We start from the raw sequence: 15,776 nt of genomic DNA, 5'->3' as shown, positions 1-15,776 counted from the left end.
TGAGACCCTGTTTCAAAAATAAAGAATAAAAAATAGGGCTCAGGGTGTAGCTTGGAGATAGAATGCCTCTGGGTTCCATCCCCAGTACAGCCAAAACAAACAAAAAACAGGTTCTAACTAGGTTGCTGAGGCTCACACTATGTTACTGAGATTGTACTCAAACCTGCAATCCTCTCAGAGGTACAATTACCCTAAGTTCCATCTCCAGTACCACAATAAAAAAAAAAAAATTAAAAATAGGGCTAGGGGTGTAGCTCAGAGGTAGAGTGACCCAAGGTTTCGTGCCCAAGACTGCACACATGCATGATGAATGAAGTGTAGCTCTGAGTTATAGAATACCCTCAGGCTCAATCCCAGTACCCTCCTACACCAAAAACAAATTAATATAAAAATAAACAGAAACCGGGCATGGTGGTGCACGCTTATAATCCCAGCTTTTGATAGGCTGAGACTGGAGGATCACAGTTTGCACAGTTTGCAAACAGCCTCAGCTACTTAGTGAGGCCGTCTACAACTTAGTGAGACCCTGTTTCAAAATAAAGAATGGAAAAACAGGGCAGGGTTGTAGCTCGGAGGTCAAATGCCCATGGGTTCCATCCCCAGACCCACAAAAAAAAATAAACAAATAACTGAAAATAAACAGGGCTAAGGGTATGTATAAACCAGAGGCAAAATGTCTCTAGGTTCAAACCCCAGGATCTGCACCTCTAAAAAAGCTACGAAACACAGTCCAAAGTAACTAGAAATCTTAAAACTGAGACATAATATAAAAAAAAAAAGGCTTAAGAGTCCTTTTTAGAAAGCCTAACAAGAGATGTTGGTCTTAAGATTACTAATAAAAATAATACCAACCTTCTGATAGTGCAATGGATTATCAATGGCATAGGACAATGTTGAGATAAAATTTGGCTTTGTAATCAGCGACGCACACTCCTGAATCAGAAACTGAGTCTTTAAAAACAAAAAGAGTTATCATTAGGATTAACCATCATCTCACCCAAACAGAAGCAGAGGTTCTCAGAACATTAATTTACAAACCGACATTATCAAAATCAGCTCTTTCAAACATTAACTATTTAATGTCTATTAGGAACAAGTATTAAACGAAAACTTCCACAAGTGACCATTAACAAGATTACTATAACAAATAATATGATCACAGGCTGGGCGTGGTGGCGCACACCTGTAATCCCAGTGCTTGGGAGGCTGAGAGAGAAGGATCACAGGTTCACAGCAAGCCTCAGCTACTTAGTGAGGCCCTCTGCAATTTAGTGAAACCCTGTTTCCAAATAAAAATTGAAAACAGGCCTAGGAATGTAGCTGGGAGATAGAATGCCTCTGGGTTCCATCCCCAGTACCACAAAACATTTTATATATATATATATATATATATATATATATATATATATATATATGAATGACAAACTGCTAGAAAATTGACAGTCAAGCCAAAGAGCCTCCATCAAGGACATGAGATGTCCTATTCCTTACTTACCAAGCAGGACATCCCCATTCCTGCTTCCTTCAGGTAGGTCTGACCCTAGCTCTCTAATAACAGAGCTGTAATGTGGTATATATGGCTAGGAAGAAAAGAACACACAGAAAAGGGACAATTCCCTAACACCTTTTAGCCATCGAGCTAAGATTATTTTGTGGGTGCAATTTTGTAAGTTTTTTTTTTTTTTTTGGCTACATACATTATGCTCAAAATTGCAATTGAATGAACAATTAGAGCTAAGAGAATCATAAAACACATTATGCCCCAAATACCTGATGGAAATCTTTGCCACTGCTTTTACCATCGCCACTAAAATCCACATGTGAAAATAGGCAGCGTAATAAATGCCTGTCTGCCTCAGGACCGTGCCGATTCACAATCTGAAAGAAAAAAATATATATATATATAGTTTAAAACAGGGTTTAAAAAAGTAGAGGGAGAGCCGGGCATGGTGGTGCACGCTTGTAATCTCAGCATTCGGGAGGCTGAGACCGAAGGATCGCGGTTCGCGGACAGCTTCAGCAACTACTTAGTAATGCCCTCTGCAACTTAGTGAGACCCTGTTTCAAATAAAGAATTAAAAAATAGGGCAGGGGGTGTAGCTCGGAGGTCGAATGCCGCGGGGTTCCATCCCCAGACCCGCAAAAAAAAAAAAAAAAAAAAAAAAGAGGGATGGAAGGATAGCTCAGTGGTAGAGCATTCATGGGTTCAATTTCCAATAAAAGGGGGAGGGAGAAGGGGGGAAAGGGAAGAGGAAGAGGGAGAGGGAAAAGGGAAAAGGGTGAAGAGGAAGGAGGAGGAGGGGGACGAGAGAGAGAGGTAGAGGTAGGGAAGGGAAAGAAGAGGAGGAAAAATGAGAGAATGAATGAATCTGGTCCAAACATACTTGAGTACATGCTAGGCACTATTCTGTGTGTCTGAAACAGCAGAAGACTGATGAATTCCAAACTCTCAAAGTACATTTTTTTTTGGTACTGAAGATGGAACCCAGGGCATTCTACCTCCGAGCTACACCCCCAGCACTATTTTTTCTTATTCTGTATTTTGAAACAAGGTCTCAATAAGTTGCAAAGGGCCTCACTAAGTAGTAGCTAAGGCTCAGAACCAGTATTCTCCTGTCTCACCCTCCCAAATTCTAGGATTAAAGGCGTGCACCACCATGCCCAGCTCCCAAAGTACATTTTTCATAGGATGAAAAGTAGAACAAAGCCAGGCGTGGTGGGGCACACTTGTAATCCCTGTGCTTAGAGGCTGAGACAGGAGGATCGCACAGGTTCAAAGCCAGCCTCAGCTACTTAGTGAGGCTCTCAGCAACTTAGTGAGACCCTGTTTCCAAATAAATTAGAAAAAGGTCTGGGAGTATAGCCTGGAGGTAGAAAGCCTCTAAGTTCCACCCCTAATACCACCAAAAAAAAAAAAAGTAGAAGAAAAAAATATAAGTTGGCGTGGTAGCACATGTTTATAATCCCAGGATTTGGGAAGCTGAGACCAGAGAATCATTTGCGAACAGCCTCAGCTACGAAGTGAGGCCCTTTGCAACTCAGTCAGACCAGTTTTCAAAATAAAGAATAAAAAATATGGCAGGGGGTGTAGTTCAGAGGTCGAATGACCCTGGGTTCCATCCCCAGGCCTGCCCCCCCTAAAAAAAAAAATTATATATATATATATGGAACTTGAAATTAAACTCAGGAGCATTCTACTTCTGATGTACACCTCCAGTATTTTTCTACTTTTTTGTTTTGAAATAAGGTTTTGCTAGGTTGCTGAGGCTGTCCTCCAACTGCAATCCTCTGGTCTCAGCCCCCCAAGTACTAGGATTAGATGCATGTATCACCAGGCCCAGAAAAGGAATTTCTGATACATACTCCCTGTTACATGAAAAGAAAAAAGAAAGAGCTGTATGGGAAAGGGGGCTCACTGAAGTATTCCATAATAATGAAACATATAAGCCAGGATAAGGAGATAGAGGTGAAGAAGAACAGCTGGGAACAGAGACATCTGACATGATCCAAAACTCAATACCAGGTTGGTCCAGCCTTTGCTATGATTATATTACAGATCTTATGCCAAATTGTGCCCTGTCTATTCCCCTCTCCCAGAGGTGTTGTAAATACTCTGCATTTCTACTATTACAACCAATCTCACACCTGCTTCCAGAGAACACAAAGTCACATAATAGGCTCAGTTTAAGAGTTTGAGCCTTAAGCCGGCATGGTGACACATGCTTATAATCCCAGCATTTGGGAAGTTGAGAGCAGGATCATGGTTCGCAGAAAGCCTCATCTACTTAGTGAAGCCCTTTACAACTCAGTGAGAGCCTGTTGCAAAATAAAGAATAAAAAACAGGGCTAGGGGTATAGCTCAAGAGGCAGAATGTCCCTTGGTTCCATCCTCAGTATCAAAAAAAAAAAAAAAAAAGTTTGAGTCTTTAAACTGGGCACGGTGGCACATGTCTGTAATCCCAATTACTTAGGAGCCTGGGATAGGAGGGAGATAGGTTCAAGCCCAACCTGCTTCAAAATTAAAAATAAGCAGGGCAGGCTGGACTTGTTGGTGTAGGCTTAGAATCCCAATACTTGGAAGACTGAGACAGGATAATCACAAATTCATGGCCAGCCTCAACTACTTAGTGGGGCCCTTTGCAACCTAGTGAGACTTTGTTTCAAAAATAAAGACTAAAAAATAGGGCTAAGGGTGTAGTAGTAGCTCAGAAGAATGCCCCTGGGTTCAATCTTCAGTACAAAAAAAAAAAAAAAAGCCGAACATGGTAGTACACACCTCCAAACCTATTACTTGGTAGTACTTGGGAGGCTAAAACAGAAGAATCACAGGTTCAAGGACAACTTCAACAAGTACTGAGACTCTCAGCCTAGTGAGACCTTCTTTCAAAATAAAACATGGCTGGGGGTATAGCTCAGAACTAGAATGAACTTGAGTTTAATTCCATGAATGAATGAATGAATGAATGAACGAACGAACGAACAAATGAGGAAAGGGTACAGCTCATTAGTAAAGCACTTGCCTAAAATTTCCAAGCCCCTGGGTTCAATCCTCACTACTGTTAAATAAATAAATGAGGGTAGGGGGTAAAAACATTAAAACTAAGGTATACTATTTGATTTTCAAAAAGACTGAATAAAATACCCCATAAGTCTATATAAGAAAATAGAAATTTTAAGACTAAAGGCCAAATGACTTGAACAGATATTTTTTCCAGAATATAGAAACTAGCACATGAAAACTGTGTTCATTATTAGTTGTCAGTCAAAACCACTTCACATACATGAGGAGAGTTGAAAGTAAAAAAGATATAATAGGCTGGGCGTGGTGGCGCACACTTGTCATCCCCGTGCTTGGGAGGCGGAGACAGGAGGATCACGCAGGTTTGAAGCCAGCCTCGCTGGCTTAAGAGACCCTGTTTCCAAATTAAAAAAAAAAAAAAAAAATTATATATATATAATATAATAGTGAGTGTGAGGATGAAGAAAAACAGTAAGCCTTGTGCATTGTTCCTGGATGAATAAAGATGCAATGCTAGCCGGGCGTGGTGGGCACGCTTGTCATCCCCGCGCTTGGGAGGCGGAGACAGGAGGATCGCACAGGTTCAAAGCCAGCCTCAGCTGGCTTAAGAGACCCTTTTTCCAAATAAAGTATAAAATAGGCCTGGGAGTGTAGCCCGGAGGTAGAAGGCCCCTGGGTTCCATCCCCAGAACCACCAAAAAAAAAAAAAAAAATGCAATGCTTTGGAAAAGACTGACAGTCCTTAAAATGTTAGATATTGGCTAGAAGTGTAGCGTAGAGGTAGAACATTCATCTATTGGCATGAGAACCAGAATTCAAAGCCCAACACCTAAATAAATAATTTGTGTGTGTGTGTGGGTGTACGTGGCACTAGAAATTGGACCCAGGGGTATTCTATCTCCAAGCTGCACCCCTATCCCTATTTTATTTTTATTTTGAAACAGTCTCCCTAGGTTGTGAAAGTCTCTTGCAGAGGCTGTCTTCCAAGCTGTGATCCTCCTGCCTTAGCCTACCAAGGTACTGGGATTATTTTGTGCACCACCATGCCCAGCTATAAATAAATTTAAAAGACAGAGTTCCCATATGACTCAGGAATTCCACTAAGATTATAGACTCAAGAAAAAAGTAGCCGGGCGTGGTGAGGAACATACTTGTAATCCCAACATTTGGGAAGCTGAGACAGGAGGATCACGGTTTGCACACAGCCCCAGCTAATTAGTGAGGCCCTCTGTAACTTAGTGAAACCCTGTTTTAAAGAATAAAAAATAGGGCAGTGGGTGTAGCTCAGAGGTAGAATGCCCCTGGGTTCCATTCCCAGACCCACACACACACAAAAAAAAAAAGTAAATGTACGCAGTAAACCTTGTAAATAACTGTTGACAACAACACAAGTTTTAATAGCCTAAAAGCATAAACAACATCAACTGATGGATAATAAAATGTAGAATATGACCGGGAGTGGTGGCGCACGCTTATAATCCCCGCGCTTGGGAGGCGGAGACAGGAGGATCACACTGGTTCGGAGCCAGCCTCGCTGGCTTAAGAGACCCTGTTTCCAAATTAAAAAATATAAAATAGGTCTGGGAGTGTAGCCCGGAGGTAGAAGGGCTTCCAGGAACCCCAGTACCACCAAAAAATAAAAAATAAAAAATAAAAAGTAAATAAAATGTGGAATATGTATACAATGAAATATTCAACCATAAAAAGGAATAAAAAAGCTGGGTGTGGTGGCATATACTTGTAATCCCAGTACTTGGGGGGCTGAGACAGGAGGATCACACAGGCTCAAAGCTAGCCTCAGCTACTTAGTGAGGCTCTCAGAAACTTAGTGACACCCTGTTTCCGAATAAAATATAAAATAGGTCTGTCTGGGAAATGTAGCCTGGAGGTAGAAAGCCCCTGGGTTCCATCCCCAGTTACCACAAAAAAATAAAAAATAAAAAGGAATAAAGTACTGATACTTGCTACAATATGGTTAAATCTTAGAAACATGTTAATTGAAAGAAAAGTAAAAATGGCCACACATAAGCAGGCATGGTGGCCTTCGCTTGTAATTCCAGCATTTAGGAGGCCGAGACAGGAGGCTCCTGTTTTGTGGACAGCCTCAGCTACTTAGAAAGACTTTTCAAACTCTGAGAGCCTGTTTCAAAATAAAGAATAAAAAGTAGGGCTGAGGGTATAGTAGAATGCCCCTGGGGTTCCATCCCCAGTATGGCGCAAAAAAGAGAAAAAAAAGTCACATACACTGTAAATGCTTCTATATGAAATGTAGAGAATAGGCAAATCCACAGATGCTGAAAAGTGGTCATTTGCCGGGCATGGTAGTGCACTCTTGTAATCCCAGCATTCGGGACCAGAGGATCGCGGTTCACGGACAGCCTCAGCTACTTTGTGAGGCCCTGCAACTCAGTGAGACTCTGTTTCAAAATAAGGAATAAAAAATAGGGCTGGGTGTGTAGCTTGGAGGTCAAATGTCCCTGGGTTCCATCCCCAGACCCGCAAAAAAAAAAAAAGAAAAAAAAAAAAAGAAGAAAAAAAAGAAAAGTCATTAATAACAGGAGAGGTTAAAAAAAAAAAAACCCACTGCTAAGATTCAGGTTTCTTTCAGGTGATGAAAACGTTTTAGCAGTGACTGGGCATGGTGGCACATGACTATAACCCAAATGACACAGGAGAATCACAAATTCAAGGCCAGTCTCAGTGACTCATAGAGATGCTATCTCACAAAAATAAAAAGGGGTGGGAGGGTTGTAGGTCAGTGGTACAAGTGATTTTTTGGATTCAACCCTAGTACTGCCCCCCACAAAGAGAAAAGAATATATTCTAACATAAGTGCTATCACCAACTGTACAAACTACTAAAAATTAGCAAAATGTTTTTTTTTCTTGTGGTACTAAGGATGGAATGCAGGGGCATCCTACCTCCGAGGTATGGCCCCCAGCCCTTTTTTAAATTTTTGTGTGTGTGTGGTACTATGGATGAAATCCAGATGCATTCTACCTCCAAGTTCCACCCCCAGTCCTATTTTCCATTCTTTATTTTGAAACAGGGTCTCACTAAGTATCTGAGGCTGGCCTTGAACCTGTGATCCTGTCTAAGCCTCCCAAATGCTGGGATTACAAGTGTGTGCCCCCATGTCCAGCTTTTAATTCTTTATTTTGAAACAGTCTAGCTGAGCTGCAGAGGTCTTACTTAGTGAGACCCTCTTACTGGCTGTCTTTGAACAGCAATACTCCTGTCTCAACCTACCAAAGGCTGGGATTCCAAGTGTGCACCACCACACCCAGCTAAACTGTGTATTTTTAAATAGGGTAAGGTGTGTGTCTGTGTGTGTGTGTGTGTGTGTGTGTGTGTGTGTGTGTGTGTGTGTACTACTGGGGAATGAACCCAGAAAAAGTCTACCTTTGAACTACAAGCCCAGCCTGATTTTATTTCTAGGTTAATAAGACACTCACTACTTGCTGAGGCTGTCCTGGAACCTAAGGTCCTCCTGTCTCAGCCTCCCAAGTACAGAAATTATAGGCATGTGCCACCATGCCCAGATAAAAGAATGAGTTTTGTTGTTGTACTGAGGATGGAACCCAAGGCCATTGTACCTTTGGGCTACACCCTCTGTCCCTCCTTAATTTTGGGGGTACCGGGGATGGAACCCAGGGGCATTCTACCTTCAAGCTACACCCCCAGTCCTATTTTTCTTTTTAATTTGGAAACAGTGCCTCAATAAGCTGTGGAGGGCCTAAGTCGCTGAGGCTGGCCTCGAATCCAGATCCTCCCATCTCAGCCTCCCAAATGCTGGGATTATAAATGTGCCACCACACCCAGCTCCCAACCCTATCTTTGTGTGTGTGTGTGTGGTGGTACTGGGGGTGGAACCCTTCTCCGGGCTACACTCCCAGACCTATTTTTTATATTTTTATTTGGAAACGGTGTCTTAAGCCAGCGAGGCTGGCGTCGAACCTGTGATCCTCCTGTCTCCGCCTCCCAAGCACAGGGATTACAAGCGTGCACCACCATACCCGGCTCCCAGCCCTATATTTTATCCTCTATTTTGAAACAGGGTCTCACTAAATTTTAGAGGGCCTAAGTAACTGAGGCTGGCTGGGAAGTGTTTCGGCCTCTCAAGTACTGGGATTACAAGTGTGTGCCAGCACACCTGGCTAAAGTATAAGGTTATTTTTGTATGTGTGTGGGTCTGGGGATAAAACCCAGGGCCCCATGCCCTATTTTTTATTCTTTATTTTGAAACAAGGTTTCACTGAATTGCAAAGGGCCTCACTAAGCAGCCAAGGCTGTCCATGAACTGCAATCCTCCTGTCTCAGCCTACTAAATGCTGGTATTAAAAGCAGTGTGCCACTAGCCCAGCTTAAAAGATTAGTTTTAACCAGGTGCAAAAGAACATGCCTATAATGACAGCAACTTTGAAGACTGAGACAACAATCTCAACTTTTTCTTTCTTTCTTTTTTTTTTTTTTTTTTTTTTGCAGTACTGGGGATTGAACTCAGGGGGCATTCTACCTCTGAGCTATACCCCCAGCCCTATTTTTTTCTTTATTTTATTTTATTTATTTTCTGTGTGTGTGGTACTGGGGATGGAAGCCAGGGGCTTTTCTACCTCCAGGCTATATTCCCAGAACTATTTTAGACTTTATTTGGAAATAGGGTCTCACTAAGTTGCTGAGAGCCTCACTAAGTAGCTGAGGCTGGCTTAGAACCTGTGTGATCCTCCTGTCTCAGCCTCCAAAGTGCTGGGATTACAAGGATACACCACCACGCCCAGCTTATTCTTTAAAGAGTCTTATTAAGTTGCAGAGGGCCTTACTAAGTAGCTAAGGCTGGCCAGGAACCTGCAATCCTCTTTGTCTCAGCCTTCCAACTACTGGGATAATTATCATTATTATTATTTGTGGTACTTGGTATTTAACCCAGGAGCATTCCACCTCTGAGCTATACTCCCAGTCCTATTTTATTATTTATTTTGAAAAAGGATCTAAGTTGCAGAAAACCTGTGATTCTCATGTCTTAGCCTCAATACTATGATTACAAGCATGCACCACCATGCCCAGCTTGATCTCAACTTTTGATGCCAGCTTGGAAAACCAAGGAAGACCCTATCAAAAATAAATAAAAGCCAGTCAAGGTGGCACACGCTTAAAATCCCCGCGCTTGGGAGGCGGAGACAGAAGGATGGCATAGGTTCGAAGCCAGCCACCCTGGCTTAAGAGACCCTATTTCAAAATAAAAAAGCACAAAATAGGTCTGGGAGTGTAGCCCGGAGATAGAAGGGTTTCCAGGAACTCCAGTACCACCAAAACAAAAACAAAAATAAAAAGAGTTGGGGGTATAGCTTAGTGGTAGAGTGCCCTTGGGTTCAATCTCTAGTACTATATATAAATAGTAAGGGTTGCCGGGCGGGGTGGCACACGCTTGTAATCCCCGCGCTTGGGAGGCGGAGACAGGAGGATCGCTCAGGTTCGAAGCCATCCGCACTGGCTTACGAGACCCTGTTTCCAAAACAAACAAAAAAAAAAGTATAAAAAATAGGTCTGGGAGTATAGCCTGAGGCAGAAGGGTTTCCAGGAACCCCAGTATCACACACACATAAATAATAAGGGTGAGTTTACTGATTTATCAATTGTCACAACTTTTCTTACAAGTATAAAAACTAAGCCAGGCGTGGTGGCACATGCTTGTAATCCCAACATTTTGGGAGCCTGAGACTGGAGGATGATGGACGGACTGAGACTAGAGGATGGAGGATCGCGGTTCGCGGACATCCTCAGCTACTTAGGCCCTCTGCAATTCAGTAAGACCCGGTTTCAAAATAAAGAATAAAAAATAGGGAGGGGGTGTAGCTCGGAGGTCAAATGCCCCTGGGTTCCATCCTGACCCGCAAAAAAAAAAAAAAAAAAAAAAAAGTAAAAACTAAGATGGGCCCAAACCAATAAATTATTTCTCATTTTTAATATAGAATTCTGAAGTGATGATTCTGAAAGACTAAAATAAGGTCTATTTTATATACTAAAGTGAAATCACTTGAAGAAACAAAAGTTAATTTCATGCAACATATCTACCTACATAAATTTCCAGTTTTTTACCCACCGCATACTCTCGTTCCTTTAAAGGTATTCATTTTATGACTGGATTACTTACATGCTGTATTTCCTGCTGGCTGGCTCGGTAGTTTTTCTTGGTTAAATTATCCACCAGGTAGCTGATTTGAGACAAGGCCAGCGAGAGCGAGTCAAGATTCATTGCTGGTTGGGGCGGAAGCAGGCGGCCGAGCCCGGCGCAAAATCACCATTATTCCCCTTTAGTCACCTCAGAGGCAGGTTAATGCTTTCTTTGTGATTAGGCTCAATCTGGTGTCTGTAAAATATCTTCACTTCTTTACCAGGAGTCTTACTCTGTTCTGAAACATGGCACCTGTTTAAAAAATAATCCAGAATTCTAAATTAGAGGAAAGGGGGATTAACACTTCTCATCTGTTTAAGTAGCTAAAATGCTCCTTCAAAAAAATAAATTCAAGCTGGGTGGGCATGGTGGCACACACTTGTAATCCCAGCCATTTGGAAGGCTGAGACAGGAGGATCACGCAGGTTCGAAGCCAGCCTCAGCTACTGAGTGAGGCTCTCGGCAACTTAGTGAAACCCTGTTTCCATATAAAGTATAAAATAGGTCTGGGAGTATGGCCCGGAGACAGAAAGCCTCTAGGTTTCACCCCCAGTACCACAAAAAAAAAAAAAAAAAAAAAAAAAAAAAAAAGGCTGAGATAGACAACCATTGCTTCCAGGACAGCCTCAGCAAGTAGTAGGAGTATCAGCCTCAACCTAGTGAGACCGTTTCAAAATAAAAATAGGAGCTGGGAATGGTGGCTCATGCTTGTAATACCAGCATCTGGGAGAGTGAGAAAGGAGGATCATGGTTCGTGGGCAGCCTCAGCTACTCAGTGAGGCCCTGTTTCAAAATAAAAATAAAAAGTTGGGCTAGGGGTGTAGTTCGGCAGTAGAATGCCCCTGAGTTCATTCCCCAATACTGCCAAAAAAAAAAAAAAAAAATAGGGCTGGAGTAGAAAAAATAGGTAGAATGGCTCTGGGGTCAATCCCCAATAACACACACAAACACACACACACACACACACACACACACACACACACACACACAAAGAAACAACAAAAAAAGAACGAAAGAAACAGGAACAAGGCCTCATTAATTTGCAGCGTATCTCACTAAATTGCTGAGGCTGGTTGCAAACCTGTCTCAACCTCCCAAGTACTGGGATTACAAGCCTGTGTCACCACACCCCCTATCTGTGTGTGTGTGTGTGTGTGTGTGTGTGTGTGTGTGTATCTGGGGATGGGCATTTGACTTCTGAGCTACACCCCCTGCCTTGTTTTTTTATTCTTTATTTTGAAGCAGGGTCTCACTAAGTTGCAGAGAACCTCACTAAGGAGCTGAGGCTGTCCATGAACCACAATCCTCCAGTCTCAGCCTACCCACCACGCCCGGTTACCACACCCTCTTTTAAGCACCACTTTAAAACAATACACACACAAAAAAAAAATCCCTGGGGAATTTTTAAAAAATTTAAAACCCTTCATAGGACTCGTGTCCAATTTAAAGTTTGTACTGCCAGGCCTGGTGGCACACACTTGTAATCCCAGTACTTAGGAAAGTGAGATAGGAGGTTCGTAGGTTCGAGGTCAGCCTCAGCTAGTGAGGCCCTCCACAACTTAGTGAGCCCCTGTTTCAAAATAAAGCATAAAAAAATAGGGCTGAGGGTATAACTTGGGAGGTAGAACACCCCTGGGTTGAATTCCCAGCTCTCAAAAAAAATGAAAGAAAGGAAAATGAAAACCATGGACTTAAACAACATTATTATCATCTTCCTACCTAATAACTCTCAGATACGTTTTAGAAAAAGATATAGCTATACCTCAATGCAATTTACTCCTAAAAGAAAATGTCTCGGCTGGGTGTGACGGTGCTTGCTTAAAATCCTAGATATGAGCTGGGTGTGGTTGCACAAGCTTGTAAAGACAGCACCAGCTTATTAGTTATGCCCTCAACTTATAGAGATCCTGTTTCAAAATAAAGAATAGTGTTGGGCGTGGTGGCTCAGGCTTGTGATCCCAGCATTTAGGAGGCTCAGAAAGGAAGATAGTTTTGTACACAGCCTAAAGTACTTAGTGAGGCCATTTGCACTCTGTAAGACGCGGTTTCAAATTAAAAATAAAAAATGGGGCTGAGGGTGTTAGCTTGGAGGCAGAATGCCTCTGAGTTCCATCCCCAATACTGCAAGAAAGACAATGAAAGAAAAAGGAAGGAAGGAAGGAAGGAAGGAAGGAAGGAAGGAAGGAAGGAAGGAAGGAACCGGGTTGAGGGTATAGCTCGGAGGTAGAATGTCCCTGAGCTCAATCCCAGCAACACACACACACACACACACACACACACACATAAAAATAAAAATAAAATACAGGCGTGGTGGTGCACGCTTGTAATCCCAGCATTCCAGAGGCTGAGACAGGAGGACAGTGGTTCACGGATAGCCTCAGCTACTTAAATGAGGCCCTCTGCAACTTAGTGAGAGCCTGGAGCCAGGCGTGGTGGCGCACGCTTGTAATCCCAGCATTCGGGGGGCTGAGACAGAAGGACAGCGGTTCACGGATAGCCTCAGTAACTTAGTGAGGCCCTCTGCAACTTAGTGAGACCCTGTTTCAAAATAAAGAATAAAAAAATAGGGCAGGAGGTGTAGCTCGGAGGTTGAATGCCAAGTGAGACCCCGTTTCAAAACACAGAATAAAAACTAGGGCAGGGGGTGTAGCTCGTAGGTCAAATGCCCCTGAGTTCCATCCCCAGACCCGCATAGCCAGATATGGTGACGCACGCTTGTAATCCCAGCATTTGGAAAGCTGAGACAGGAGGATCACGATTCAAGGATAGCTTCAGCTACTCAGTGAGGCCCTTTGCAATTCAGTGAGAACTTGTTTTGAAATAAAAAACAGGGCTGGGGATATATTTCAGAGGTAGAATGCCCCTGAGTTCCATCCCCAGTACCACAAACACACGCAAACACACACACACAAGCTACACAGGGGAATAGAGCAGGATAGACAAGCCTGGGCAAATGATCAAGACTGTCTCAAAATAAAAAGAAAACACTAAAGTTGAGTATAGTGGCACACTACTGTAATCCAATCCCAGTACTCGGGAGGCTGAGACAGAATGTTCTAGGTTCAAGGATGGCCTCATCAACCTGTTGAGGCCCTTGGCAACTTCAAAATAAAAAGTAGCCAGGCGTGGTGTGCACGCTTGTAATCCCAGTACTTGGGAGGCTGAGACAGGAGGATTGTTCAGGTTCAAAAACAACCTTAGCTACTTAGCAAGGTTCTCAGCAATGTAGTGAGACCTTGTTTCCAAATAAAATATAAAACAGGTCTGAGAGTATAGCCTGGAGGTAGAAAGCCCTGGGTTCTATCCTCAGTACCACAAAAAAATATTAAATTAAAATGAAAATAGTGTTGAGTGTAGTGGCTCACCTTGTAATCCCAGCATTTGGGAGGCTGACAGGAGGATCATGGTTTACAGACAGCCTCAGCTACTTAGTGAGGCACATTGTAATTCAGTTAGACCCTGTTTTAAAAATAAAAAAAAGACTAAAAAAAAGGGGTTGGGGGTGTACCTTGGTGGTAGAATGCCCCTGGCTTCCATTCCCAGTATTGCATTAAAAAAAAAAAAAAAAAAAAAAGTCAGGCAGGGTGCAGCATGCTTGTAATTCCAGTACTGGGGAGGCTGAAACAGAGGATGGCAGGTTCCTTGCCAGCCTTGACAACTTAGTGAAAACTTGTTTCAAAATAAATAAAACAGGGCCAGAGGTATAGCTCAGAAGTAGAATGCCCCTGGGTTCAATCCCCATTCACACACACACACACACACACACACACACACACACACACACCCCATATGGTAAAGCATGCCAGTTAATCCAAGTACTTAGGAGGCTGAGAGAGGAGCACAAGCTTGAGGAAAGCTTCAACACAGGGGAACTCTCAGTAACCAAGAGTTTTGGAAAACCCATTCAACTTCTCAGAATGTAGCTAAAAAGTAGAATGCCCCTGAGTTTAAATAAATACATCAAGAAAATGAATAAAATAGGGCTGGGAGTGAGGTTCAGAGGCAGAAAGCCCCTGGGTTCAATCTCCAATACCACTAAAAATAAAAATAGAAGAAAGGCGCCTGGCATGATGGCATTCGCTTGTAATGCCAGCATTTTGGAGACTAAGACAGGAGGTTTGCAGTTCACAGACAGCCTTGGCTACTAAAAGAGACCCTATGCAACTCAGTGAGACCTAGTTTGCAAATAAAAAATAAAACATCAGGCTGGGGGTGTAGCTCAAGAGGTAAAATGCTCCTGGGTTCCATCCCTAGTACCACAAAAAAAAAAAAAATTATCTTTCAAAATAAAGAAAAAATAGGGTGGGTGTGGTGGCACAGACTTGCAATCCCAGCATCGTGGAGACAGAGACCAGAGGATCGCGAATTCCAAACAGCCTCAGCTACTTAGAGAGGCCCTTCACAACTCAGTGAGACCCTGTTTCAAAAAATATAAAAAGACTAGCCGGGCATGGTGGCGCACGCTTGTAATCCCCGCGCTTGGGAGGCAGAGACAGGAGGATCGCGCAGGTTCGAAGCCAGCCGCGCGCGCTGGCTTAGGAGACCCTGTTTCCAAATAAAAATGTTAAAATAGGTCTGGGAGTGTAGCCCGGAGGTAGAAGGGCTTCCAGGAACCCCAGTACCACCAAAAAAAAAAAAAAAAATATATATATATATATATATATGTATATAAGAAGACTAAAAAATAGGACCGGGGTGTAGCTCAGAGGTGGAATGCCCCTGGGTTGCATTTCCAGTACAGAAAGAAAGAAAGAAAGAAAGAAAGAAAGAAAGAAAGAAAGAAAGAAAGAAAGAAAGAAAGAGGAAGGCAGGCAGGCTGGAGAACTAAAAATCACTCAGAGGTCAAATGCTCCTGGGTTCTATTCCCAGTACCCCCCCCCACACACACACACAGAGTTTTACTGAGTTGCTGAGGCCAGCCTCCAACCTGCGATCCTCCTGTTTCAATCTCCCAAGTGCTAGAATTACAGGCATGTGCCACCACACCAGGCTACATTCACCAATCTTTCTTTTTCTTTTTTTGTGGTACTGGGGGTGGAACCCAAAGGCTTTCTACCTCCGGGCTATACTCCCAGACCTATTTTA

The 15,776-nt window shown here is 42.9% G+C and overlaps 1 protein-coding gene across 5 annotated transcripts in view; it reads right to left on the bottom strand.

Annotated features, from left to right (window-relative positions):
• Nucleotides 1-10,772, bottom strand: part of CNOT1 (CCR4-NOT transcription complex subunit 1) — a gene marked incomplete at both ends in the record, with an annotated part of 95,017 nt that extends 84,245 nt beyond the window's left edge. For 4 of the 5 annotated variants that reach the window (XM_080702717.1, XM_080702718.1, XM_080702720.1 and 1 more), the window contains 3 exons: nt 853-951; nt 1,771-1,878; nt 10,671-10,772. In XM_080702717.1, the coding sequence (XP_080558843.1) occupies nt 853-951; nt 1,771-1,878; nt 10,671-10,772 (309 nt within the window). The remainder of the gene's footprint in view (nt 1-852; nt 952-1,770; nt 1,879-10,670) is intronic. The other variant, XM_080702719.1, reaches the window with a different exon arrangement.
• Between the last annotated feature and the right edge of the window lie 5,004 nt (nt 10,773-15,776).

Source organism: Muscardinus avellanarius (assembly GCF_963383645.1).
Source record: "Muscardinus avellanarius genome assembly, chromosome: 10".
Taxonomy (NCBI): Eukaryota; Metazoa; Chordata; class Mammalia; order Rodentia; family Gliridae; genus Muscardinus; species Muscardinus avellanarius.
The sequence above is the reverse complement of the archived record's forward strand: the minus strand, read 5'-3'. Positions and strand labels throughout refer to the sequence as shown.